Consider the following 20,938-nt stretch of genomic DNA (forward strand, 5'->3'; position numbering starts at 1 on the left):
GGATAGATTTAAAAAAGGAGCTACCAGGGTTGTTAGCCTACGGCTATGCTAAAGAAGTTTTCCTTAACCCACATACAGTCCATGAACTCTCGGAATGGAGAAAATTTGGGGATATACTATGGGAAGCGGTGTTAGAAGATGATAAGACTGCAAAGAAAGTGGGCAAGCCATGGCAGGTGGTGCACAATACACTGCTTCAGCATGTCTCTGAGTGCAAGGCAGCAGCCGTGGCTCGGGCGCCTGCGGGGCTGTGCCGCTCCGAACTCGGCATGGACGCTGCACCATGGGGAGCGGTGAGCGGCCACCTGAGATGCTGCGCTGCAGCAGTGGTAGCGGCGGCAGCTGCGGGGGAAGCGGAGCCGCAGCAGAGGGAGCAACCCGCACCACCAGGGGTACAGCGCATGCAGTGATTCAGCCCGCCGGCGAGTCTCGCGAAACAAGGAGCCCAGCGCGGGGGGGTCGCCCGCTCCAACACAAGCGGCACGGGACCAGAGCGCTTTTTCAGCGCCAGCGCTTCTCCCTCCGCCCCGCGGCCGGCAAAAAGCTTCAGTTTTAGACCTAACAGCCATAATAAATGTGACTCTTGTCAACAAAAGATCCCTACTGCAATTAAGAAACCAGTGATAATAAGCAAGCGACACCAAAGAGCATTACTATGAAGACGTTCCTCACCTAAGTTAAAAAGACTTTTTGTTCTTCCTAGCAGAAACTGTGAAAGAGAAATCAGCGTAGCAAATGAGTGGGTCAAATTTCAGCCGATTTAGCTTAGCATCCATTATGCTGTCAAAATCACCTGTATTAACATAGACTTTAAACATCAGAAGCACAGATAACTCAGTCAGTAGAACATCAAACTCTGAAATTGTATTTTGAAAAATTTTAAAATGTTAAAGATATGTTAAAGCGATTGTATAAGAAAGATGTAATAAGTGTTTTTGTATTCTTTGATTTTTGCTTAGATGTGATTAATGAAAAAGCAAGCACTGAATTCAAAAAAATTTTTTCACAGCTATACCTTGAACAAACTCCTTATGTTTAAGTGCATTCAACTGTAAAAATGCTGTAGCAAACGCATGAAGAAAGTTGTTTTAGCTTAGTATTTTAGAGTCAGGCCTGTAAGTAAGTTATAGTAAATGCTATATTCTATTTCTACAGTAAGTTCTATCTGTTGCTAAGTAGTTTAAGTTAAATTTTCTATTAAGTGCCATTAAATGTTAAATACTGTTAAGGTTAAGTTTTGTTAAGTTTATCTCCTGTTAGGTTTAAGTGCTGTTCAGTTTAATTTCTTTAAAGTTTAAGTGTTATTAAGTTTAAGTGAAGTTAGATTCTGTTAAGTTTGAGTAGAGATGGGTTTAAGTGTTGTTAAGTTCTGTTAAATTTAAATATTTTAAGTATTTTAAGTCTAAGTGCTGTTAAGTTTAAGTGATGTTAGATAGATTTATGCTTTTATGATAGGCATTTATTTTATGACTTGTGTGCAAGGTGTTTTCGTGAACATCAGAGAAACTCTAGTTAAAAGAGACAATCAGAAGCATTTGTGAGTAGAGCCATTCCTGTTTGAAGTATATCTGCTGTTTGAAGATGAAAAGCAAACTTACCAGACAATCGACGCAGATGAAACCTGCGCACATGTTGCTCCTTTAGCTTATTTTTGTAGGTTGTATTGGCAAACCTGAGTTTTGTTTGAGCCTTGTAGCACATAGAATCCTTTTTGTATCTGTTGTATGGCATATCCTATAAATAGTGATAGCCTTTTTGGTTTGTCTCCCTGGCTTAGATCCCTTGTAAGAGAGAAACCTTCCTAGCTGAGAATATTGCTTGTAATGTAATAGTTGTATTGTATAGGCAATAGAATTGCCTATTTTTTTGTTGCAAAGAGTGTGACACAGTTAGCCCATAGAACTTTGCTTGGAAAATGTTGAGAATTTAGCTGACTAGAGAATGGAAAAGTACAAGGCCATGGCTAATTCCAAGTCCTGCACCTGCAAGATAGCGTGTCCTTGGGCCTAGCTGGGTATGATAACGAAGTGGACAGAGAGACGTGAGAAGTAGAGAACGTAGACCCAAAGGAATGAGGAAGAGTTGATGGTATAGTTTAACCAATAGATCGCTTGGCTTACAGAATATTCATAAGCTTATTATTTGCTGTATAAGTGTTTGATGCTTTCTTCAATAAACGGGACCTGTTGATGACCATCTGGTGTCCTGGTCTCCCTTCTTTCGACATGTTGGGAAGACACTAGGCTGATTATTCTTTTGTTTTGGCCCTAATTTTCTTTGGATTCATCTTCATACCTTTAAAACAGAGAAAATTGGGGTAAAAATCAATAAATTCATCAAGGGCATCTAAAGCCTCACGTTTTACTTGTGTTTCAGGGGAATCTGGGATTCAGGGAGATAATTGGGAGAATTTTGGGGTTTTGGGGGTATTTGGTGTACTTGTTTCCCTTTCTTGGCACTAAAAGAGACAAGAGGGTTCAATCTGTCACCTCAATGCCACTGAAAACTACTCAATCCCACCCCAAAATTCCTTGATTCCACACCTTTTTGGTGTGGAATGGGGTTGGAAGGGGATTGAGCAAAGTGGGCTTCAAATCAGGAGGGTTGAGATGGGCATTAGGTGGGGCAGGATGGGTGGGATGGGGTTTGGGAGGTGGGAAATGGGGGAAATATGGCTTGGGAAGTGAGTGTTGATGTCCAGGAGGGGTGGGTTGTGGTTGGGACTGGGGAGGTGGGCTGGGGTCTGGAATGAGACAGCCAAAGTTTGGGGATGATGAAGGGAGGGGGAGCCCATTACTGAGTGAGTTTCTGAATAATCCATATTCCTGAAGAGATTTTGAGGTCTCTCATGTTTCTGAGGCAGTTTTGGGGCACTCCCCAGCTCTTGGGGGTTTCCTGAGAGCAGCTCCATGGAGCCCCATTGCCAGGGGTGTTTGCCTTGGTCACGAGCTCAGAGCTATATCCAGAGTCCGTTGCCTCAGTGCTGGAGAGCAGAGAAATGATGAACGGCCCCAGACATCTCCAGTGTGTGTTTGGGGGCAGGGAGAGTTCTGCATAGGTGGGGTGGTCACTGCCCCACCCCAGCCACTGCAGCCTCTGGCGCAGCTCCAAAGTGGCTGCCAAGCCCCTGGCACCCCGAAAACCCCACCTGGGAGAGGGACCAGAGCAGGTCTGGCTGTGACACGGGTGTGACACTGACACGTCCCACGGCCCCCGAGCTCACAGTAGCTGAGATCCAAGACTGACTGTGGATCTCTGTCTCCCTCTCTCTCTTCTCCTGACTTCATCTTCTCAAAATCTGGATAACTTGAAGTTGGACGGGTTAGAGTTTGCGAAGTCAGTGCTTTGTCAAGTGCTTTACTGTAATTCTATGTTGTTTAAGATTTCCCAAGTACATCATTCTCTGAAGTTTGCAACTAAAAGTTTGTTCTCCACCCTCCTGAGCAGTTTGTTGTTTTCTCCCCCTGGCCATGTGTCCTGCAGGCTGTGCCTCCTGTGTTTGCTGCTCCTCTGCCCTGGCCGGCTGCACTCGCCCATCTCGCTGTGCCCCAGCATTTCTCACCCAGCGTTTCTGTGCCCTCCCTGGGCTCCCTGCACCCAGCGCTGCCGGCTCCTGGCACACAGAGCCAGGGCAGGAGCCCACCCTGCCAAGGGGCTCTGGAGCAGGGCGGGGGCTGCGATGGCTTCTGAGCTCAGCAGCTGCTCCTGGCATGGTTCCATGGAGACTGAGCACAGCAACACTGCTGAGCATTGTCCCTGCTGAGGGTCACACACTGCCGGGGCACATTCTCTGCCTGCAGGATTGCTGAGCATTGTCCCTGCTGAGGGTCACACGCTGCCAGGGCACATTCCCTGCCTGCAGGATTGCTGAGCATTGTCCCTGCTGAGGGTCACACACTGCCGGGGCACATTCCCTGTCTGCAGGATTGCTGAGCATTGTCCCTGCTGAGGGTCACACACTGCCGGGGCATATTCCCTGCCTGGAGGATTGCTGAGCATTGTCCCTGCTGAGGGTCACAAACTGCTGGGGCACATTCCGTGCTTGCAGGATTGCTGAGCATTGTCCCTGCTGAGGGTCACACACTGCCGGGGCACATTCCCTGCCTGCAGGATTCGTGCCTGACCCAAGCGCTGCACTTGTGTCTCCAGCGTTCCTTTCCAACAAAAACAGGAATGCAAACTGTGCAGCTCATGGTATTTTAGTGTGTCTAAAACTCGCTAAATCATTGATCTTAGAGGTGAGATGCATTTGGAATTAATGGCATGGAGAAGTAGTGTAAGATGGAAAAGGGGAGCACAGAAATAAATTGAGGAAAACATTTCACATTATTTCTTTCCATTTTCATTTCACTTCTAGAATACTGATTCAGTTTTCCAGGAATCTTCTCTGTAATCCTGTCTGCTCTTTTCAAAAACATTTCCTGGAGAATGAGGTCGAGCTCCTGTCACAAGATGTGCCACCAACTGCAGCTTCTCTTGGCTTTCCACACTGTGCGTGCAGCAGGACTCTTGCAGCAAAGCAGGACAAAGGTTTGGAGAACTTGACAACTTGTGCTTTCTTTTGCTCATGGACAGGGGAGTTGTGCCATTGGTGAGGTTTTCATTGTTACTGTTCTAGGCTAAGAAAACAGGAGGTGGTACCAGGAATTGTTATAGAATACAAGCCTGGCTGTAAACTGGGGGCAGCAGCAGTGCAAAACACCTCTGGGCATCTCTGTTTCCTGCTGCTGGGAAGGAGCCATGAAGTGAGTCGAGAAGTTCTGGTTTCTGTTTCTCCTGGTGGATTTTTTAGTTTAATTCCACACTGCAGAGGCAATTTCTGTGATGACCTCTGTCAGTTTATTCTATTACATCAGCGCCAGCAACAGGGCTGTGTTTGAGCACTGCAAATGTGGCCTGTGAGGCTTTAATTCCCCTCACCTTAGTGCTTGGCGTTGGTGAGCATTCCAGTACCTGTTGATCTTTATGCCTGCGGCAAAAAGACTGACTTCACTGTCATGAAAGCACCGTGGGTAGCACCAACTGAAAGAGGCACTTGCAGTTTCATGGATAAAATTCAGGTGGCAAGCAGAAGAGAGCCAAGAGCAGCCATGATCCCCAATTCCCAAGACAAAGGCACCAGCAGCCTCCTGCTGCCACTTCAGGGTGAGTAAAACAGTGCTGTAAACAGCTCTGGAACCCGATCCTTTCTTCCTCTGAGGGCTGGCTCAGGGCAGCACAGGCGGGCCCTGAGCAGTCAGGGCTGTGTGTGGGTGCTGGTTGCTCTGCTCCAGAATTGAGCTGGAAAAAGCCCTTGGGAGCCGAGGCAGGAGCAGGCGGGAAGGGGCCGGCGCTGCTGCTGCTCCTGGCCGGGAGCCCCGGCTGGGCCGGGCCGGCGCCCCCTGCGCTGCGGCTGCTGCTGCTGCCAGAGCCAGGCGGGACTCGGGGACAGGGAACGGACACGGGGGGACAGCAAAGGCCTGGCGGCTGCAGGGATGGTGACGCTGGGGCCGGGGCCAGCAGAGAGCTTCAGCCGGCAGTTAACCCCAAGGGAAATGCTGGGGAAAGGCTCCATTTCAGCCTTTCTTTACTTGTCGCTGTAATGAAGGGACTGAAATGAAAGGAGAACAAGCAGGGCCTGACCCCTCCTCCTCTGGGCGGTGCCCCGCGTCTGGGGCTGTGAGGGGGCGTGAGGGGCCGTGAGGGGCCATGGGGAACTGTGAGGGATTGTGAGGAGCCATGAGGGGCTGTGAGGTGTCACTCTTGAGTCTAGAATGACACAGGAACAGGCGGGAAGCAGTTTGTAGAGAGAATGAAAGAAGGTTTTATTCAAGAGAACCTTGCGGTTTTTATAGAGTGAGATGAATTATTCTATTTGATTGGCTGGTTAACAAAAACACATTACACTGTCCTTGAGAAGAACAGAAAGATGAAGTAGAAGAACACCACCTGCAGATTGTTTATACTTAACAAGTTATCACATCCCTACAATACCCTAAAAATTCTCACAGGGTGCTGTGAGAAACACTTGCTGTTTCTCTCTCTCTCTTCCAGGGCATCCACAGTGAGGGGCTGTGAGGGGTCTTGGGGAACTGTGAGGGAGTCATGAGGGGCTGTGAAGGGCCATGAGGGGCTGCAAGGGGCTGAGAGGGACTGTAAGAGTCGGTAAGGGGCCATGGGGAGCTGTGAGGGAGTCATGAGGGGCGGTGAGGGGCCATGCAGAGCTGTGAGGGGCTGTAGGTGGCCAGGCTCCTCATGGAACCAAGGATCCATTGTGACACTGTGGAACCAAGGAGATCATTGTTGACAGTACAGAACCTCATGGTACCAAGGGGCCATTGTGATACAGCAAGGCCTTGTGGAACCAAAGGGACCATGGTGACACTATGGAACCTCATGGTACCACAGGTCCGTTGTTGCACAGCAGCCACAGCAGGGCCGCAGAACCAAGGAGATCGTTGTGGCACTGCACAACCTCATGGAATCAAGGCGTCCATGTTACACCAATGAACCTCATGGAGCAAAGGGTCCATTGTGACACTGTGGAACCAAGGAGACTGTTGTTGGCAGTAGGAAAGCTCATGGAACCAAAAGTCCATTGTGACATTGTGGGGCATCATGGAACCATGGAGACCATTAGGACACTTCAGGACCACTGGAACCAAGGGGCCATTGTGACACTGCAGGGCCTTGTATAAGCAAGGGGTCCTTGTAGCACAGCAAGGCCTCATGGACTCAAGGGGATCAAAGTGACACTGTGGGGCTCCATAAGGGGCTGTGGAGCTCCATAAGGGGCTGTAGGGCTCTATAAAGGGCTGTAGGGCTCCATGAGACCATGGGGCCTTTCTGATGGTGGAACCAAGGATACCATTGTTACATTACAGAATAAAGGAGGCCATTGTGAACCAGCGGGGGAACCCGCTGGGACTACTGTGACACTTCAAGGACCATTGGGGAACAGCAGGGCCTCGTGGAAGCAATGAGACCTTTGTGACATCCCAGGGCCTCATGGGAGCAGAGGGCCATTGGGACACTGTGGGTCCCCATGGAAACAAGGGGCCAATGTAACACATCCAGGCCTGCTGGAACCAAGGGGCCACTGTGATCCTGGGGAACCCAATAGAACCAAGGGGCCATTTGGAGACACTGTGACCTCATGGAAGCAAGGGACCATTGTGCGGGCCCTGGAAACAAGGAAACCATTTGGACACTGCAAGGCCCCATGGAAAGCAAGGGGCCATTGTGCCACTGCAGAGCCAAGGAGACCATTGTTATATCACTGGGCCTCATGGAAAGCAAGATCTGTGGTGATCCTACAGGGCCTCATGGAACCAAGGGGCAATTTTGATGCTTCAGGGCCTCAAGGATCCAAGAACATGGAACAGGTGTGGGTGGCTGGGCCTCCTGGGGACTGCTTGACTGGTCCAGCTGGCCTTGGCATGTTGAAAGTTGCTTCTTATCATCCCCTGAAACCCTGGAGTTCTGTGCATTCCTTCCTGTGGGAAAGAACTGTCCTTCTCCTCCAGGGGTTCAAGGCTGAAACTGGGATTCCTTCTCCAAATCTGATTATATCCAATAATTATTCCCATATGAAACCTGCCAGGACAGACAGCTCTGGCTGGCCTTGGCATTTGGGGGCCACTCCTCATGTGCCTTCAAAACACTGGGGGCCCGTTCCTTTCTTCCCAACGAATAAAACACTTTCAAGTCCAGCCATCCATGGCCAAAATTGAGAATCTGCCTCCAAAATTCCTAATATCCAATGATACCTCCCAGACAAAAGCTGCCAGGGCTATCTAGATTCCCTTGGCTGCCCTGGTGGCCCTGGTGTTGCTGCAGGGCCTGAGTGCTCTCGGGGCCAGGCACAGCCCTGGGGGTGGCAGTGCCGGGGCTGCAGCAGGGACAGGCCATGGGCACTGCTGGGGCAGCGCTGACGCCTCAGCCCAGGGCCTGGGGGCTCCAGGCTCCTTGCCCAGGCTCTCTCAAGAACACAGCCAGGCCAATGCACAGCACAGAAAAGCCCTGTGAGCAGCCCCAGGCTGGCCGTGGGCAGGCTGGGGGCAAACAGCATGGCTGGGGCTCTGCAAGGGCCCTGGGGGAGAAGGGAGGGAGCAGCAGAGCAGGGGCTGATCCACCCCCAGTGCGCTGGACAGCCCAGGGCAGCGTCCCAGAGTGTCCTGATGGAGCTGCCAACAACATCCCCCCTCTGCAGCCCTGGCGTCTCCCCCAGCTCACACAGGTGCCCCATCCTTGCAGGCACAGACAAGGCAGCACTGCCTTAGCAGCCCCTGTTTGCATTGCACACAGCAGGCAGGAGCACCCCCATGCTGTTGCTGTGGGGACATGAACATGAGGAAGCACAAATGCCATCAGCCCCTGGGGCCAGCAAGGGCTGGGGGACACCAGGGAAACCACTCAGCTTTGTCCTGGCCTCTGCAGTCAGCCAGAAAGTTTGTTCCCATCAGCTGGGAGTTTCCTGTCCCACTGCAGATGCTGTTGCTCAGAGCCAGGGCTGCCTGGCAGCCACCCCCAAACTGCCCTGAGCATTTCCTTGGCTTCACCTTTGCTTTCTTTACTCTTCCCAAAAGAAATTTCTTCCTATTGCCCACCCCTGTTTCCTCCCTGCAAACAGCACATCCTTGTTTGCCCTTTCCTCTCTGGCCCCACTCCCCACTGCAGTTCCTGACTTGGCACCATGGGAACGTCCCTTGGGGAGCAGGATCATCCTACAAGTGCTGCAGGAATTGTCTGCAGGCTCCTGCAGTGCCTGGTGCTGCTCCCTTGCCAGAGGCACCCCAGGCCAGGGGGGCACATCTGGGCTGCTGTGTCTGCCTCTGGGGCTCCCTGTTCTGGGCAGTGAGGAGAGGCTGACAGGATGGGCTCTGGGGCTGGCAGGAGAAGCTGAGGGACCTGGGCTGCTGGAGCTTCTGAAGAGGATGCCCAGGGCTCATCCTGCAACTGCTCCAATGGTACTTTCAGAGAATCCCTAAATCAGCAAGGGTGGAACAGGCCATGGAGATTATCAAGTCAAACCTGTGCCCTGACACTGCTTTGTCTTCCCTGAGCCTCCTCTTCTCCAGGATAAACAACCCCAGCTCCCTCAGCTGCACTTCACAGCTCTTGTACTCCAGATCCCTCCCCAGTCTTGATGACCTTCTCTGGACATGCTCCAGCCTCTCCATGTCCTTCCTAAATTGGCAGCCCCAGAACTGCAAACAGCACTCGAGGTGCTGCCCAAGCAGTGCTGAGCACAGGGGAACAATCCCTGTCCTGCTCCTGCCGGCCACACCATTCCTGATCCAGGCCAGGGGCCATTGGCCTTCTTGCCCAGCTGGGCACACTGCTGGCTCATGTCCAGCCTGCTATTCATCACTCCCTGCAGGTGATGGAGGAGACCATGCTGCTGCCCAGCCCCTCTGGCACCTTGTGGAGGAAGGGAAGGGAAGGGAAGGGAAGGGAAGGGAAGGGAAGGGAAGGGAAGGGAAGGGAAGGGAAGGGAAGGGAAGGGAAGGGAAGGGAAGGGAAGGGAAGGGAAGGAAGGAAGGGAAGGGAAGGGAAGGGAAGGGAAGGAAGGGAAGGGAAGGGAAGGGAAGGGAAGGGAAGGGAAGGGAAGGGAAGGGAAGGGAAGGGAAGGGAAGGGAAGGGAAGGGAAGGGAAGGGAAGGGAAGGGAAGATCCTTCCTGAAATGTGGGGTTTGCTGGCACTGCCAGTGCCTTGACCTGAAAATTTCCCTATTCTGACACAGCCCAAGTGCAGCAATTTGCTGGCACAGAAGTCCAAAACCCGGCAACTTCCTGCTACTTGGTCTGGCACCTCCCACATCTTGTGTTTGCTGGCCCAGTACACAGATTTGGAAATTTCCTGGTGCCAGCACAGCCCAAGTCCAGTGATTTGCTGGCACAGAAATCTAAAATTTGGAAATTTCAAGGTTCTGACTCCAGCACCATCCAGATCTAGTGTTTGCTGAGACTGCCAGCGCACAGATTTGGAAATTTCCCGATGCCTTCACAGCCCAGGTCCAGCAATTTGGTTTTAGCTAGTTTAGGAAGAGAAGTTCCTTTGGACTGTGACTTTCCTTTTTCTTGGAATTGTTTAAACCTGCTCTGGACTGAAAACCCAGAAAAACGCCGTCATCTCAAACCTGTGGCTCACCGAACTCTGGGACGCAGCATTCCAGCTCCAGAGGGACTTAGAAGAGACCGAGTGAGCCAACTACAACCCACAAAAAGGACTTTCTGAATTTGCCATCTCTTCAGCACTGTCAGAGGTTTTATTTAATATTATTCATTTTTCATGCTTGTGAGTACTTTACTTGTTAAATAAACTGGGGTTTTTTTCACTTTTCTTGAGGGAAGTCTTTTCCTGAACTAGTAGGGGTAGGGGCTGCTTGAACTTGCTTTCTAGATGGATTCCTTTTGGAGATTTCCTCCCAAAATTTGTCCTAAGCCAGCACAAACTGTCACAATGAAAATTGCACCAGTGGCATAATTTCCTGGTGGCAAATCTTGTGACAGAATCTTGATCTTGTTCTCCATGAGAAATTCTTGGGAAGAGCAGACAGGAGAAGATTTCCTGGAAAACTGAAACAGCTTTCCAGAAGTGAAATGAAAATGAAAGAAACAATCCAAGGTGTTTTCCTCTGTTTATTTCTATGCTCCCCTTTTCCATGTTGCATCCCAGTAATTCCAGATGCACCTCACCTCTAAGATCAGTGACTTAGGGATTTTTAGGCGCTCTAAAATACCATGAGCCACACACAGTTTTCCTTCTCCTGTTTTTACTGGAAGGCAACACTGGAGGTGTAAGTGCAGTGCTGGGCTCAGGTAGGAATCCTACCCCAAGGGAAGGTGGCCCAACAGTGTTTGACCCTCAGCAAGGACAATGCACAGCAGCGAGCGAGGGGATCGCTGTGCCAGTGTGCAGGAGTCAGGGCTCTGCATGTGGGCTCAAGGCTGCAAAGTTCCCGTGTTTGGACAGACGGAGGGGCTGTCCCCGGGGCGCGCGGGGCTCGAACGTGGGGCTCGTGGGGCGAGCGGGGAACGGACACGGGGACGAACGGCCCCGGTGCTTCAGTTGCAGCGGCGGCAGCAAAAAAAGCAGAGACTCCTAAACACTGCTTCTCATTCCCATTCTCATTCCCATTCTCATTCTCATTCTCATTCTCATTCTCATTCTCATTCTCATTCTCATTCTCATTCTCATTCTCATTCTCATTCTCATTCTCATTCTTCTCTCTCTCTCCTGCTGTCGGGCGCCCTTCTCTCCGGGTCCCTTGCCCGGCGTCCCTCTCCTCTCCCCGCCTCCCTCTCCCCTGCCGGGCCGGGCCATGTCCCCGGCCCGCCCCCGGCCCCGGGCGGGGCGGCCCCGTGCCCGGCCCCGTGCCCGGCCCCGGCCGTCCCGCCGCGGTCTCGCCTCCGCCTGGCTCTGGCCGTACTGGCGGTGGCGCTGCCGGGCGGGCATCAGTGCCTGGGGCTGGGGCGGCATCGCCGCCCTTTGCATCCGCCTGGCCCGAGCCGGGCCCCGGCCCCGACGCAGGCTCCAGTCCCGACCCCGGCCCCGGCTCCTCCCGGGGCCCGCGGAGCACACACGCAGCGCGGCCGCTCCCGCCGCCTCCGCTGCGGATTCCCCCGCCCGAGCTCCGCCGCTCGGCAGCGCGGCCTCCGGCCCCGAGCCTCCCGTGCCGCGTTCCTGGGAGCGAACGCCTGGGCATGGCCGGCCCGGGGCGGATGAGGGGCGCTCGGGGGCCGTTGCTGGCCCCGGGCCGAGCGCTGACAGCCGCGTCCCGCCCGCAGGGAAGGCGCAGGAGGCCCTGCAGGAGCGGTACCGGCTGGGTTCGCTGTTGGGGCTCGGCGGCTTCGGCAGGGTCTTCGCGGCGACGCGGATCTCGGACGGCGCCCCGGTGAGCGGCGGGGCCGCCGGCGGGCGCGGGAGGAGGGGAAGGAGAAGGAGGGAGGAGGAGTAGAAGGTCGGGGCGCGGCGGGACGGGCGGCGAGCTCAGCCCGCTGCTCTCCCTCGCTCGCAGGTGGCCATCAAACGCGTGCCGCGGGATCGCATTCGGCACTGGGGCGAGCTGGTGAGTGAGCGGGGCCAGCGGCTACAGCCGGGCCGTGCCGGGCGGCGAGGAGCCGGGGCCCGGCACGGTGGGAGCCGCCGGGAGCCCTGCGGGGAGAGCGGGCGTGGGGTGAGCGGGGCGTGCAGAGCATCCCGGGCTGGCTGAGGGCTCCCAGAGCCCCGGCACGGCCTCGGCCCCACTGACGGCACCACGCTCCTCCCGCAGCCCGACGGCACCAGCGCCCCGCTGGAGATCGTGCTGCTAGCCAAGGTGTCCCGTGGCTGTGGCGGGGAAGATGTCCTCCTCTCCTGGGATTGCACGTCCCTGTGCTTTGTTTCCTGTCAAGAGAACTCTTCAAAGGTCTGTACAAAATCAGTCTCTGTGCTGGCCACTTGTGCTGCAGAGCTGTCTGCCTGGTTGTGGTCGTTGTTACCCAGCTGACCGCAAAGGGCTCAGAGCTCCAGGCGCTGGGGCTGCCTTTTGTATCTCCTGGAAGCTGGGATCTCTGCTTTAAAGTCAGCATCTTGCATTTTGTTTCCCTCAGGGAGAATGGTGAACCCCACTGCAAATCCCCTGATGAAATACACGTTCCTGAAATATCTTGGCAGCAGGTGAGTCCAACAGCAGTTACTCCTGCACAACCATGGGCCAGGTGTTTTTGGGGTGGAATGTCTATCCAGCGTGAAGTCAGGCCAGCTGCAAAGATGTTCACACACTGGGGCTAGATTGTCCCATCTCTCAATGCTGCTCAGAATTTGTGAGTAGGCTCAGAAGGCATTGTCAGAGATGCCTTGCTACCGAGGTCTTGCCTGCATCAAGGAACAGGACCTGGAAGGTCTCCTTGTCTCCCAAGTGTGAGACAGCTCTGTGTTAATTTCTTTAGCATTTTTTGTATGTCTCAAAATCATACTGGCACACTAATGAAAAGAGAAGAGACTTGCTTGCCTGAAAGAGCAACCTACGCCTTATCAAAGTTGTGAGATAACAGTTCCCAGGAGCAATTCTTTCCCCTGGTTTGAAGAAGGAAATACTCTGTGGTCAGGATAGGAACCACACCATTTAGAAAGTGAAACCCAAGAGGAAAGACTAAACTCCCTTTAGAAATTGAACCCCAGTGCTTCAGGAACAGGCCCAGTGCCCATGCACTTGAGAGGAAAATGCATCATCTGCCTTCTGGCAGAGCCCTCCTGCATCCCGCAGGTTTTGACACTTCCAGCAGAGATCTCCTGTGTGGGCTGGCTTTCACTGCAAGATCTAAACAGCTTCTCCTTTCTCTGCTTCTGTTTTGTTTCTAGGACGTTTGGAGATGTTTACAGAGCACTCGACACTGCCACAGGAGGAGAGGTAAATGTCAACAGCCCCTGCAGGCTCTGCTGCACTCGAGGGCTTTCCCCTCTGGTGTGAGCTGTGGCTGGAGCTCTGGGCAGAGCTGTGCTGAAAAGGCACAAGAAGCACAGACTGGTGCCAGCCCACAAAACACATTTGGGACTTTGTCCTCCTCAGCTGCCGGAAGGAAAGCATGGAGGGCAGTGGTTCCTTTCAGAGAAGGACGCGCTCACTCGCTCTCCATTGCAAAAACAAAGGTGGTGCCTTCGAGCACCTCACTGCTCTTTGGGGCCACAGCTTCAGAGTCCTGGATTCTCATTTCTGGCTGCCAGCAAATCCATCTGAAAGTTACTGGTAGTTTCTTAGCCACCTGCAGTGCTGCACTTTGGAACTGCACATAGGGAGAGACCTGCAAGGCGTCCCTGAAAGCCCTAAGCCCTGCCCATAGCCCAAGATGTATCCACAGAGTATTAAGGCATGGATTACTTCTTCTGAGTCCCAAACAAAGCAGCAGTGAGTGTGGTCAGAGGTTTGTGGGTGATAACTGAGACACCGCTGTTACCAAATGGTCAAGGCAAAATGTCAGCGGCCCCACGTGTCCTGTAACTGGCTCCCAAGGGAACAGAGAAATGGGCTGTTGGAATGTCAATTCCTAATTACTGCAGTGCCAAATCACAAGGCAGTTTGGCACAGCTCAGCTATGTCATTGTAAAATCACTCCCTCCATGTGTCTTGTGGTCTCGTGCCACCAACCTCTCAAGTTAATGATTTTCAATGTCATTTTAGGTGGCAATAAAAAAAATAAATCTTCAAGGAGTGAGGAGGAAGGAGCTAACCTTTAATGAAATAATGATCATGAAGAGGTATAGGAGTCCCAATGTTGTGAATTATTTAGACAGGTGAGAGGTCATGGTCTTTATCCCATGGATGTGTGTTTACATATTGCAAACAGGAGAGGTTAAAAACCCACTTTGGTCAGTGGCAGAAAGTAGAGCTGTTAATTTTTATTTATTCATATTTCTCTACTCATCTCCAATGGATGAGAAGAGTGCATCTTGTCTGCATGAGTCTTCCCTGGCACACCTAGTTTGATAATTACTCCAAAATTATTCAATACCTGGATCAGCTGTATCTTCCTAACTCAATAGCCTCAAAGTTCACTGCCTCCACATTTATTTGGGATTGATTTTTTAAAGTTTCTTAAGTGCAGATGAACCATCCTAAAGTGGATTTCACTTGGATTGTTGCCCCTCTTTGCCATTGCTATGCATGCCAGGAAAACTAGGTGCCTATTTCCAGAAACACTATGCCTGAAATGTTTTTTATCTGGGCTGTTTCTAAACTGTACTTTTCATTTGCTGCCCATCTAAGACATCTCCTTTTTCACAGATGTGTCTTTCTCTTTGAGACTGCACAGATTGCAAACAATGCACAGACAAGAGGGAATATCTCTTCCTTTGATTCTGTCCTTGTCACAAAGGCATCTGGAAATAAGAAACCTGGAAGCTAAAAATCAACATCACCATGCATGTTCATCTCTACCCCCTGTTTCCTTCTTTCAGCTACCTTCTGGGCGAGGAACTCTTGCTGGTTATAGAGTACATGGATGGAGGTGTCCTGACCGATATCATCAGCCAGACCTGCCTGTCTGAAGATGAGACAGCAGCCATCAGTCGGGAGGTCAGCAATCCCAGCTGTGTTTCCAAGGCCTTGGGCAGGATTGTCTGGGAAACAGTGGCTCAGAACAGGAGAGGTTTCCTGTGCCAAGCTTTGTTTCTGTGTTGCTGCTATTCTATGGGCAAGTAAAAGCATCTCAAGTGAAAGGCCTGCCAGTGCCCCTGCACTCCCTGTACTCAGTGCCAGTACTCTTATCTCCTGCTGTTGTATTCTTGCTCTTGTCTCTTGTATTTGTATTTGCTGTTCTCCACCTTGCCTCTCTAAATATTTGCCTGGCATCTGTCTTCACTGCATTCCTTGCCTGTAAAAGCAAAGGTGCTGGTGGCAGGATTTGAAACAAACATCAAAGAAAAAAGAGAGAGACTCGTTTCTCTCAGTTCTCAGCTAAAAAGGATAGGAGTGCAGCCAGAATGCTCTTTGCTTCTGAGCACATGCACTGCAGCAGGAGTCATCCTGGCTGGTTGGCAGGGGACAGCCTACAACAGCAGGTGCTGTTGCTCTTTCAAAAGCTGACGTGCCTTTCCTCAGAAAGGTCCTGCTCTGCAGGTGTTGGAGCAGCAAGCTCTTCCTCTCAGTGGCCATTACTGTTCTGCCATTATTCCCCATTCCCCTGGAGAGGGAATCTTTTGGAGCTGTTTCCTTTCTTGTGTGATGAAATCACATCACTCATTTTTGCCCTCTTTCTGTTTTCTCGCTCAGTGCCTGCAAGGACTGGATTTTCTTCATTCAAACGATGTGATCCATCGAGATGTGAAGAGTGACAACATCCTTCTCAGAACCGACGGCTCTGTCAAGCTGGGTCAGTATATTCTTGGTCAGGTGCAGCGTTCCAGGGCTGTGGGTGTGGGGCTGCTTGGAGTGACTGCCAGCTCCCCAGAAATGGTGCTGGTGGCAGTGCGGGGACCCCTGCTGCGAGCTGAGGGCACAGTTGCAATGTGCACAGAGGTAGAAGGAGCCACAAGCAGTCAAGAGTGAGCTTGCTCTGTGTGTGTCCCTTCCAGAAGGAGGGAGTTACAAGTCTAAAGTTTCCAAAGAACAAAAGCCACTGCTGGAGGCAGTGTAAAAAATGGGGGGATTTTTAAAGTCACCAATGCCAGGAGATTCAACAGCACATTTTCAAACTTCTACTGGGGAATTCTTTTGCTTGCTTTCCTAATTGCACAGAATTCAGATAAAACCACTATTTTGTTTTCTCCTCAGCTGATTTTGGCCTCGCTACTCAGCTCACCCCTGAGCAGAGCAAACGCTGCTCGCTAACCGGGACTCCTTGGTGGATGGCGCCTGAAGTGGTGACAGGTCAACCATATGGCCCCAAAGTGGACATATGGTCTTTTGGAATTGTGGGAATTGAAATGATAGAACAAGAACCTCCTTACTTGAGTGAAAGTTCTGGCACGGTAAGGAGCAAATACTCACTGATCCCACTGTCTTTCTCACCTGTCCCATGTCCTGTGTGCCACTGGACAAAATCCCATTGCCATCTGCTGGAACTACTTCCACCAAGGTCCCCTCCTACAAATGTCCCTGCAACACATCAGCATCTGCTGTACTTTCGGTTGCATCAGTGGGGGAAATCAAGCCTTACCACATGCAAACAAACTCCAAACAAACAAAGTGTTCTCAGGCAACACTTTCCTTTGGGTTAGTGGTTCCAGTTCTTTTTTCTGTGTAGATGGCCTTAATAACAGGAAAAAAGCATTTTAAAAGTGTTGTTATCTTTCCAGAAATGAAGGAAGGAAACCCAAACCCAACAAAGTTTCTAAAACCATGGTCTTTAGAGAGGAACCTAACCCTTTGTGCAGTTTCTTCTCATTGGGAAACATGGGCATGAGGGTGTAATGCACAGAGTCTCTTCTGCTTCTTGTGCAGTGCTGCTGAAACACTCAGTGACCCTGTTTCTCTCCTAGCCCAAGCAACATTCTGCACGTCACCAAGCCAGAGTCTGGTGATGCGGAGAGCCTGCCAAAACCTTCCAGTGATTCCTGGCACTTTCTGGGATGGGCCTACCATTTATGCATTGTCTTGAGTAGCCAAATGACTGGAGGGTGACCATAGAGATGGAACCTCTCCTTCTTCTGACCTAGACAATTTTTCTTTTGCTGCAAAAATGGGAAGCTGAAATTTTCAGACTGCTGAGAGACAGAGCTGCAGGTGGCTCCTGTGTGCCCAAGCAGGCATGTTCATCCCAATACATTTGTGCAGGCATCTTAATGTGTCTGTGTTGAAGAGGAGATGGTAAATGTTTGTTTCCCTACCTGGGTATTAACTGAAGGATTTCCTTTCTTTTCTTCCAATTACCATTGTTTTCAAGAACAGCACAAAAAGCTTGATGAGTTTTTGTTCTAGGGCACATGCGCTTAAAGGACCAGTAAGCACTGCAGAGAAGCCATTCATGTACTAACCCTTGAAATTAGTTAGTATAGCAAAGTCCCTCTTCCAAAAAGCCTCTCAAGCTGGCATGAATCCTCAGAGAAGCAAACGTCCTTTTGGTGATGTAGTTCTTACTAACTAGGTCAGTCAATGAAATCAGCTGCCAAGGCAAGATCTGCAGGATGGTGGAAAAGCTGTGGCTGCATCGGGGTTTGGGTTTTTGGTTGGTAAAGGAAAGTCATCTCTGGGTCTCTGCCAGGGCAGAAAACTGCCACTGAAGAACAGAGGTTAGACACAGGGATCTGGGAGAGCCTTAGAGATGTGAAAGCAGGAGGTGGAGCCTGGTGTCTCCTTTTTCTCCAGGCTACACACCTGATAGCCAAAGTAGGGACTCCACAGCTGCGGCAGCCCAAGCTCCTCTCGGCTTTGCTGCGTGACTTCCTGAGCTGCTGCCTGCAGACAGACGAGGAGCGGCGCTGGTCTGCCAAGGAGCTCCTGCAGGTAAAATGTAAGGGGCTGCAGGTGAAAAAGGCTTTGAGGGATGGGCTCCTCCTCCCATCTGATGGAGGCTCATCCTCCTCATCTGATGCCTTGGACTCAAGTCCAAGGCATCAGATGAGCCCCCTTCCTCCTCACCTCCACTCTTGCTGCTCTTCAAATGAAAATGGTGAGGAATCCTAGACTGGGCTGGGCTGGCAGGGCCCTGTAAATGTCCTCTGGTGCAAGTGTCCTGCAATGAGCAGGGACATCTTAAAACAGATCAGGTTGCTCGGAGCCCTTTCCCACCAAAGCTGGAATGGTTGCAGGGATGGGGCTCCTACAAGCTCTTGGGGCAAGCTGTGCCAGGGTTGCACCATGCTCCGAGTAAACAAGTTCTTCCTTAGACCTACTCTGATTAGATGCCCTTTGTGTTTAAAAATATTTGTCCATATCCTATTGTAACTGGCCCTGTTAAAAAAGATGTCCCCCACTTTCTTCAAAGCCACTCTGAAGTCTTGGACAGTGGCAATAAAGTCTCCCTGGGGCCTGTTCTTCACAAAACTGAATAACTCCAGCTCCCTCTGCATTTCCTGACAGGAGAGGTGCTCTGTCCTCTGACTATTTCTGTTGCCCTCTTTTGTGATTTGGTGGAGTGTTCAGTTTTATCTAAAGGCAAAAGAATTGAAGTAGAGCAGTGCGGGGTACAGAGACATGAAATGGTGGTGGAGGAACCCAAGGAAGCCAGTCCCAGCCTAGGGGTCAGAGATTTGGCTGTGGGCAGGAGGGGCTGTGGGGGGCTCACTGTGAGCCTCTGAGGGGCCCTGGTTTGTGCCCCCCAGCCCACCCTTAGAGGTTTCTGCCACGCAAACAGGGACAGCTGGGAGGGCCTTGTCCCAGCCCCATCTGCTGCCTGGCACGCTCAAGCGGACGGGAACTGTGCCAGGGTTCCTGCCAGGCTGTGTGGCAGAGAGGGAACTGCAGGGCCCAGTGCCACTGGGCTGGCCCTGCTGGGAAGGAAGGTGCCAACCAGCACACGAGGGGCAGGGCATGGAAAGGCAGACACTGCTTTCTGTCCCTGTGGGAATTAGCACAGTGCCCATCTTTCAAAGGCCTGTGTGAGTCATTGGAGTTTCCTGAAAGGAAGAAAACCCAGGGACAGAAAGCACCATTTCTAGAGCATTGGCAGGGCAAAAATCCCAGCATGATGAAGAAATCACAATAAAAGATGAGTGGGATTCTGGGCCAGGTTTGCCTGTGATGGCAATGTCTTGCACACTGGGGATGACTGGGGAGCAGATGGTCCCATTGCTCCTCTTTCTGGGTCTTTCCAGGAACTTGATGTATCCTGATTGAGTCCCTGAAGCAATGAGCTTGGAAAGTAATGGTTCATTGTTCTTTGTTGTATTTTTTTTTCCGGTGGACAGCATCCATTTGTAACTTCAGCCAAGCCACCATTCATCCTGGCACAACTCATCAACTCTGTGAAGAAGACGAATAACCCTAACCCTAAACCCTAAACCTAAAACCTAAACTTAAATGCTAACCCAAACCCTAACCCTATCCCTATCCCTATCCCTAACCCTTACCCTAAACCCAATCCTAAGCCTAAGCCTAAGCCTAAACCTAAGCCTAAGCCTAAGCCTAAGCCTAAGCCTAAACCCAAACCTAAACCTAAGCCTAAGCCTAAGCCTAAGCCTAAACCCAAACCTAAACCTAAGCCTAAGCATAAGCCTAAGCGTAACCCTAACCCTAACCCTAACCCTAGGAGACGAGAACATAGCAATCATGTCAAGATGTTATCTCTGTTACCAATTTAGAGTAGGATTGTAGGAGAGGGTTGCTAAAGAGATTTGTAGCATAGAATTATAGATTAGAGTTGTAATTAATAAAGTTTCTGAAACATCAACTCACTTGGAAGATTCTCCTCCTTCTGACCCCTTCAGAAAATTCAACATTTCCTTCTGAATTACCAATTGTTTTTTATTGGTGCTAAGTCACACATATGGCTTCTTTTGTATGGTTTCATAAGTGAGGAGGGGACTTCATATCATTCATCCTCTCCAGACCGCACTGCCTTTGGAATATGAGCCACTGGCTGGTTATGGCACAGCTGCAGTATTTCTAGTTGAGGCAGTAAGGGCAATGGCATTTGAAGGCAAAACCAAAGGAAGAATGAGGCAGCCCAAACACCCTGTGCAGATGCAGGCCTTCAGCTGTGACTGGAGAGCATTGGGGTTCCTGCCACTTAGATTTGTATCCCTAAATGCAATAATCTCTTTGGCTGGAGGAGAGCCTTACTCAAGTGATAAAGCAGAAAGGTCAGAGAGGGTGCTCGGGAAGGTCTCCTGTGGTGCAGAGCTGTCAGCGCCTGTGAGGTGAGAGCGGGCCCGGCCTTGGCCGGGGTGGAGCCCCAGCAGAGCCCCGGCAGAGGCTGGAGCAGCCTGAGCCCCGGCAGAGGCAGGCTGGAAGGAGGCTCTTGGAGCTGCAAGAGGCAGCACCTGGGCCCTGGGTGCCTCTTGCTGGGAGCGGGCGATTCCTCCGCTCTCAGACCCAGGTGGCAGCTGGCTGCTGCCGAGGGGAAGCGCAGCCGTGCTGGGCACAGCCCGGCCTGGAGGTATTGGCCATCTGCAGTGTGCCCAGGAGCAGAGAAAGGCCAAGGGCAGCCGTGGGCAGCTGGGCTGGCTGAGGATTCCTCCTCTTCTGCCGGCTGCCCTGCAACTCCTGGCAAAGGCCAGCAGTGTGTGCAGCACTCTGGGCACGGGGCAGGGAGCCGGGCTGCTCGGCAGGCTGGAGCACAGGGCAGCTCCTTCAGGCCCGGCACTTGTGCCAGGGAAGCGAGGCCAGTGTGAGGCAGGGACAGCTTGGCAGGGCACATCTGCAGGAGCCAGCGCCTCACGCAGCTCTGGGAGGAAGCGCCTGCAATCCTGCAGTTCTGCACTGAGCCAGAGCAAAGGTGTGAGATGCAGAGTGTTTGGCAGAAATATTCAGGCCCACCAGGCCAGCCTGCTTTGTGCTCTGTGGCGCACAGCAAGCGCTGTGCAATGCAGCTCTGAG

The 20,938-nt window shown here is 51.8% G+C and overlaps 1 protein-coding gene across 1 annotated transcript; it reads left to right on the forward strand.

Moving 5' to 3' along the window:
* The first annotated feature begins 12,580 nt into the window (after window positions 1–12,580).
* Window positions 12,581–19,475, forward strand: LOC135441433 (serine/threonine-protein kinase PAK 1-like). The gene is made up of 8 exons (XM_064700977.1): window positions 12,581–12,642; window positions 13,327–13,375; window positions 14,144–14,256; window positions 14,920–15,037; window positions 15,734–15,833; window positions 16,235–16,431; window positions 17,768–17,905; window positions 19,309–19,475. Exons 1-8 carry the CDS (start codon window positions 12,581–12,583, stop codon window positions 19,399–19,401), a joined length of 870 nt encoding a protein of 289 aa, XP_064557047.1. The 3' UTR covers window positions 19,402–19,475.
* The last annotated feature ends 1,463 nt before the right edge of the window (window positions 19,476–20,938 follow it).

The sequence above is a fragment of the Zonotrichia leucophrys genome, unplaced genomic scaffold, assembly GCF_028769735.1.
Source record: "Zonotrichia leucophrys gambelii isolate GWCS_2022_RI unplaced genomic scaffold, RI_Zleu_2.0 Scaffold_290_66289, whole genome shotgun sequence".
Classification (NCBI taxonomy): Eukaryota; Metazoa; Chordata; class Aves; order Passeriformes; family Passerellidae; genus Zonotrichia; species Zonotrichia leucophrys.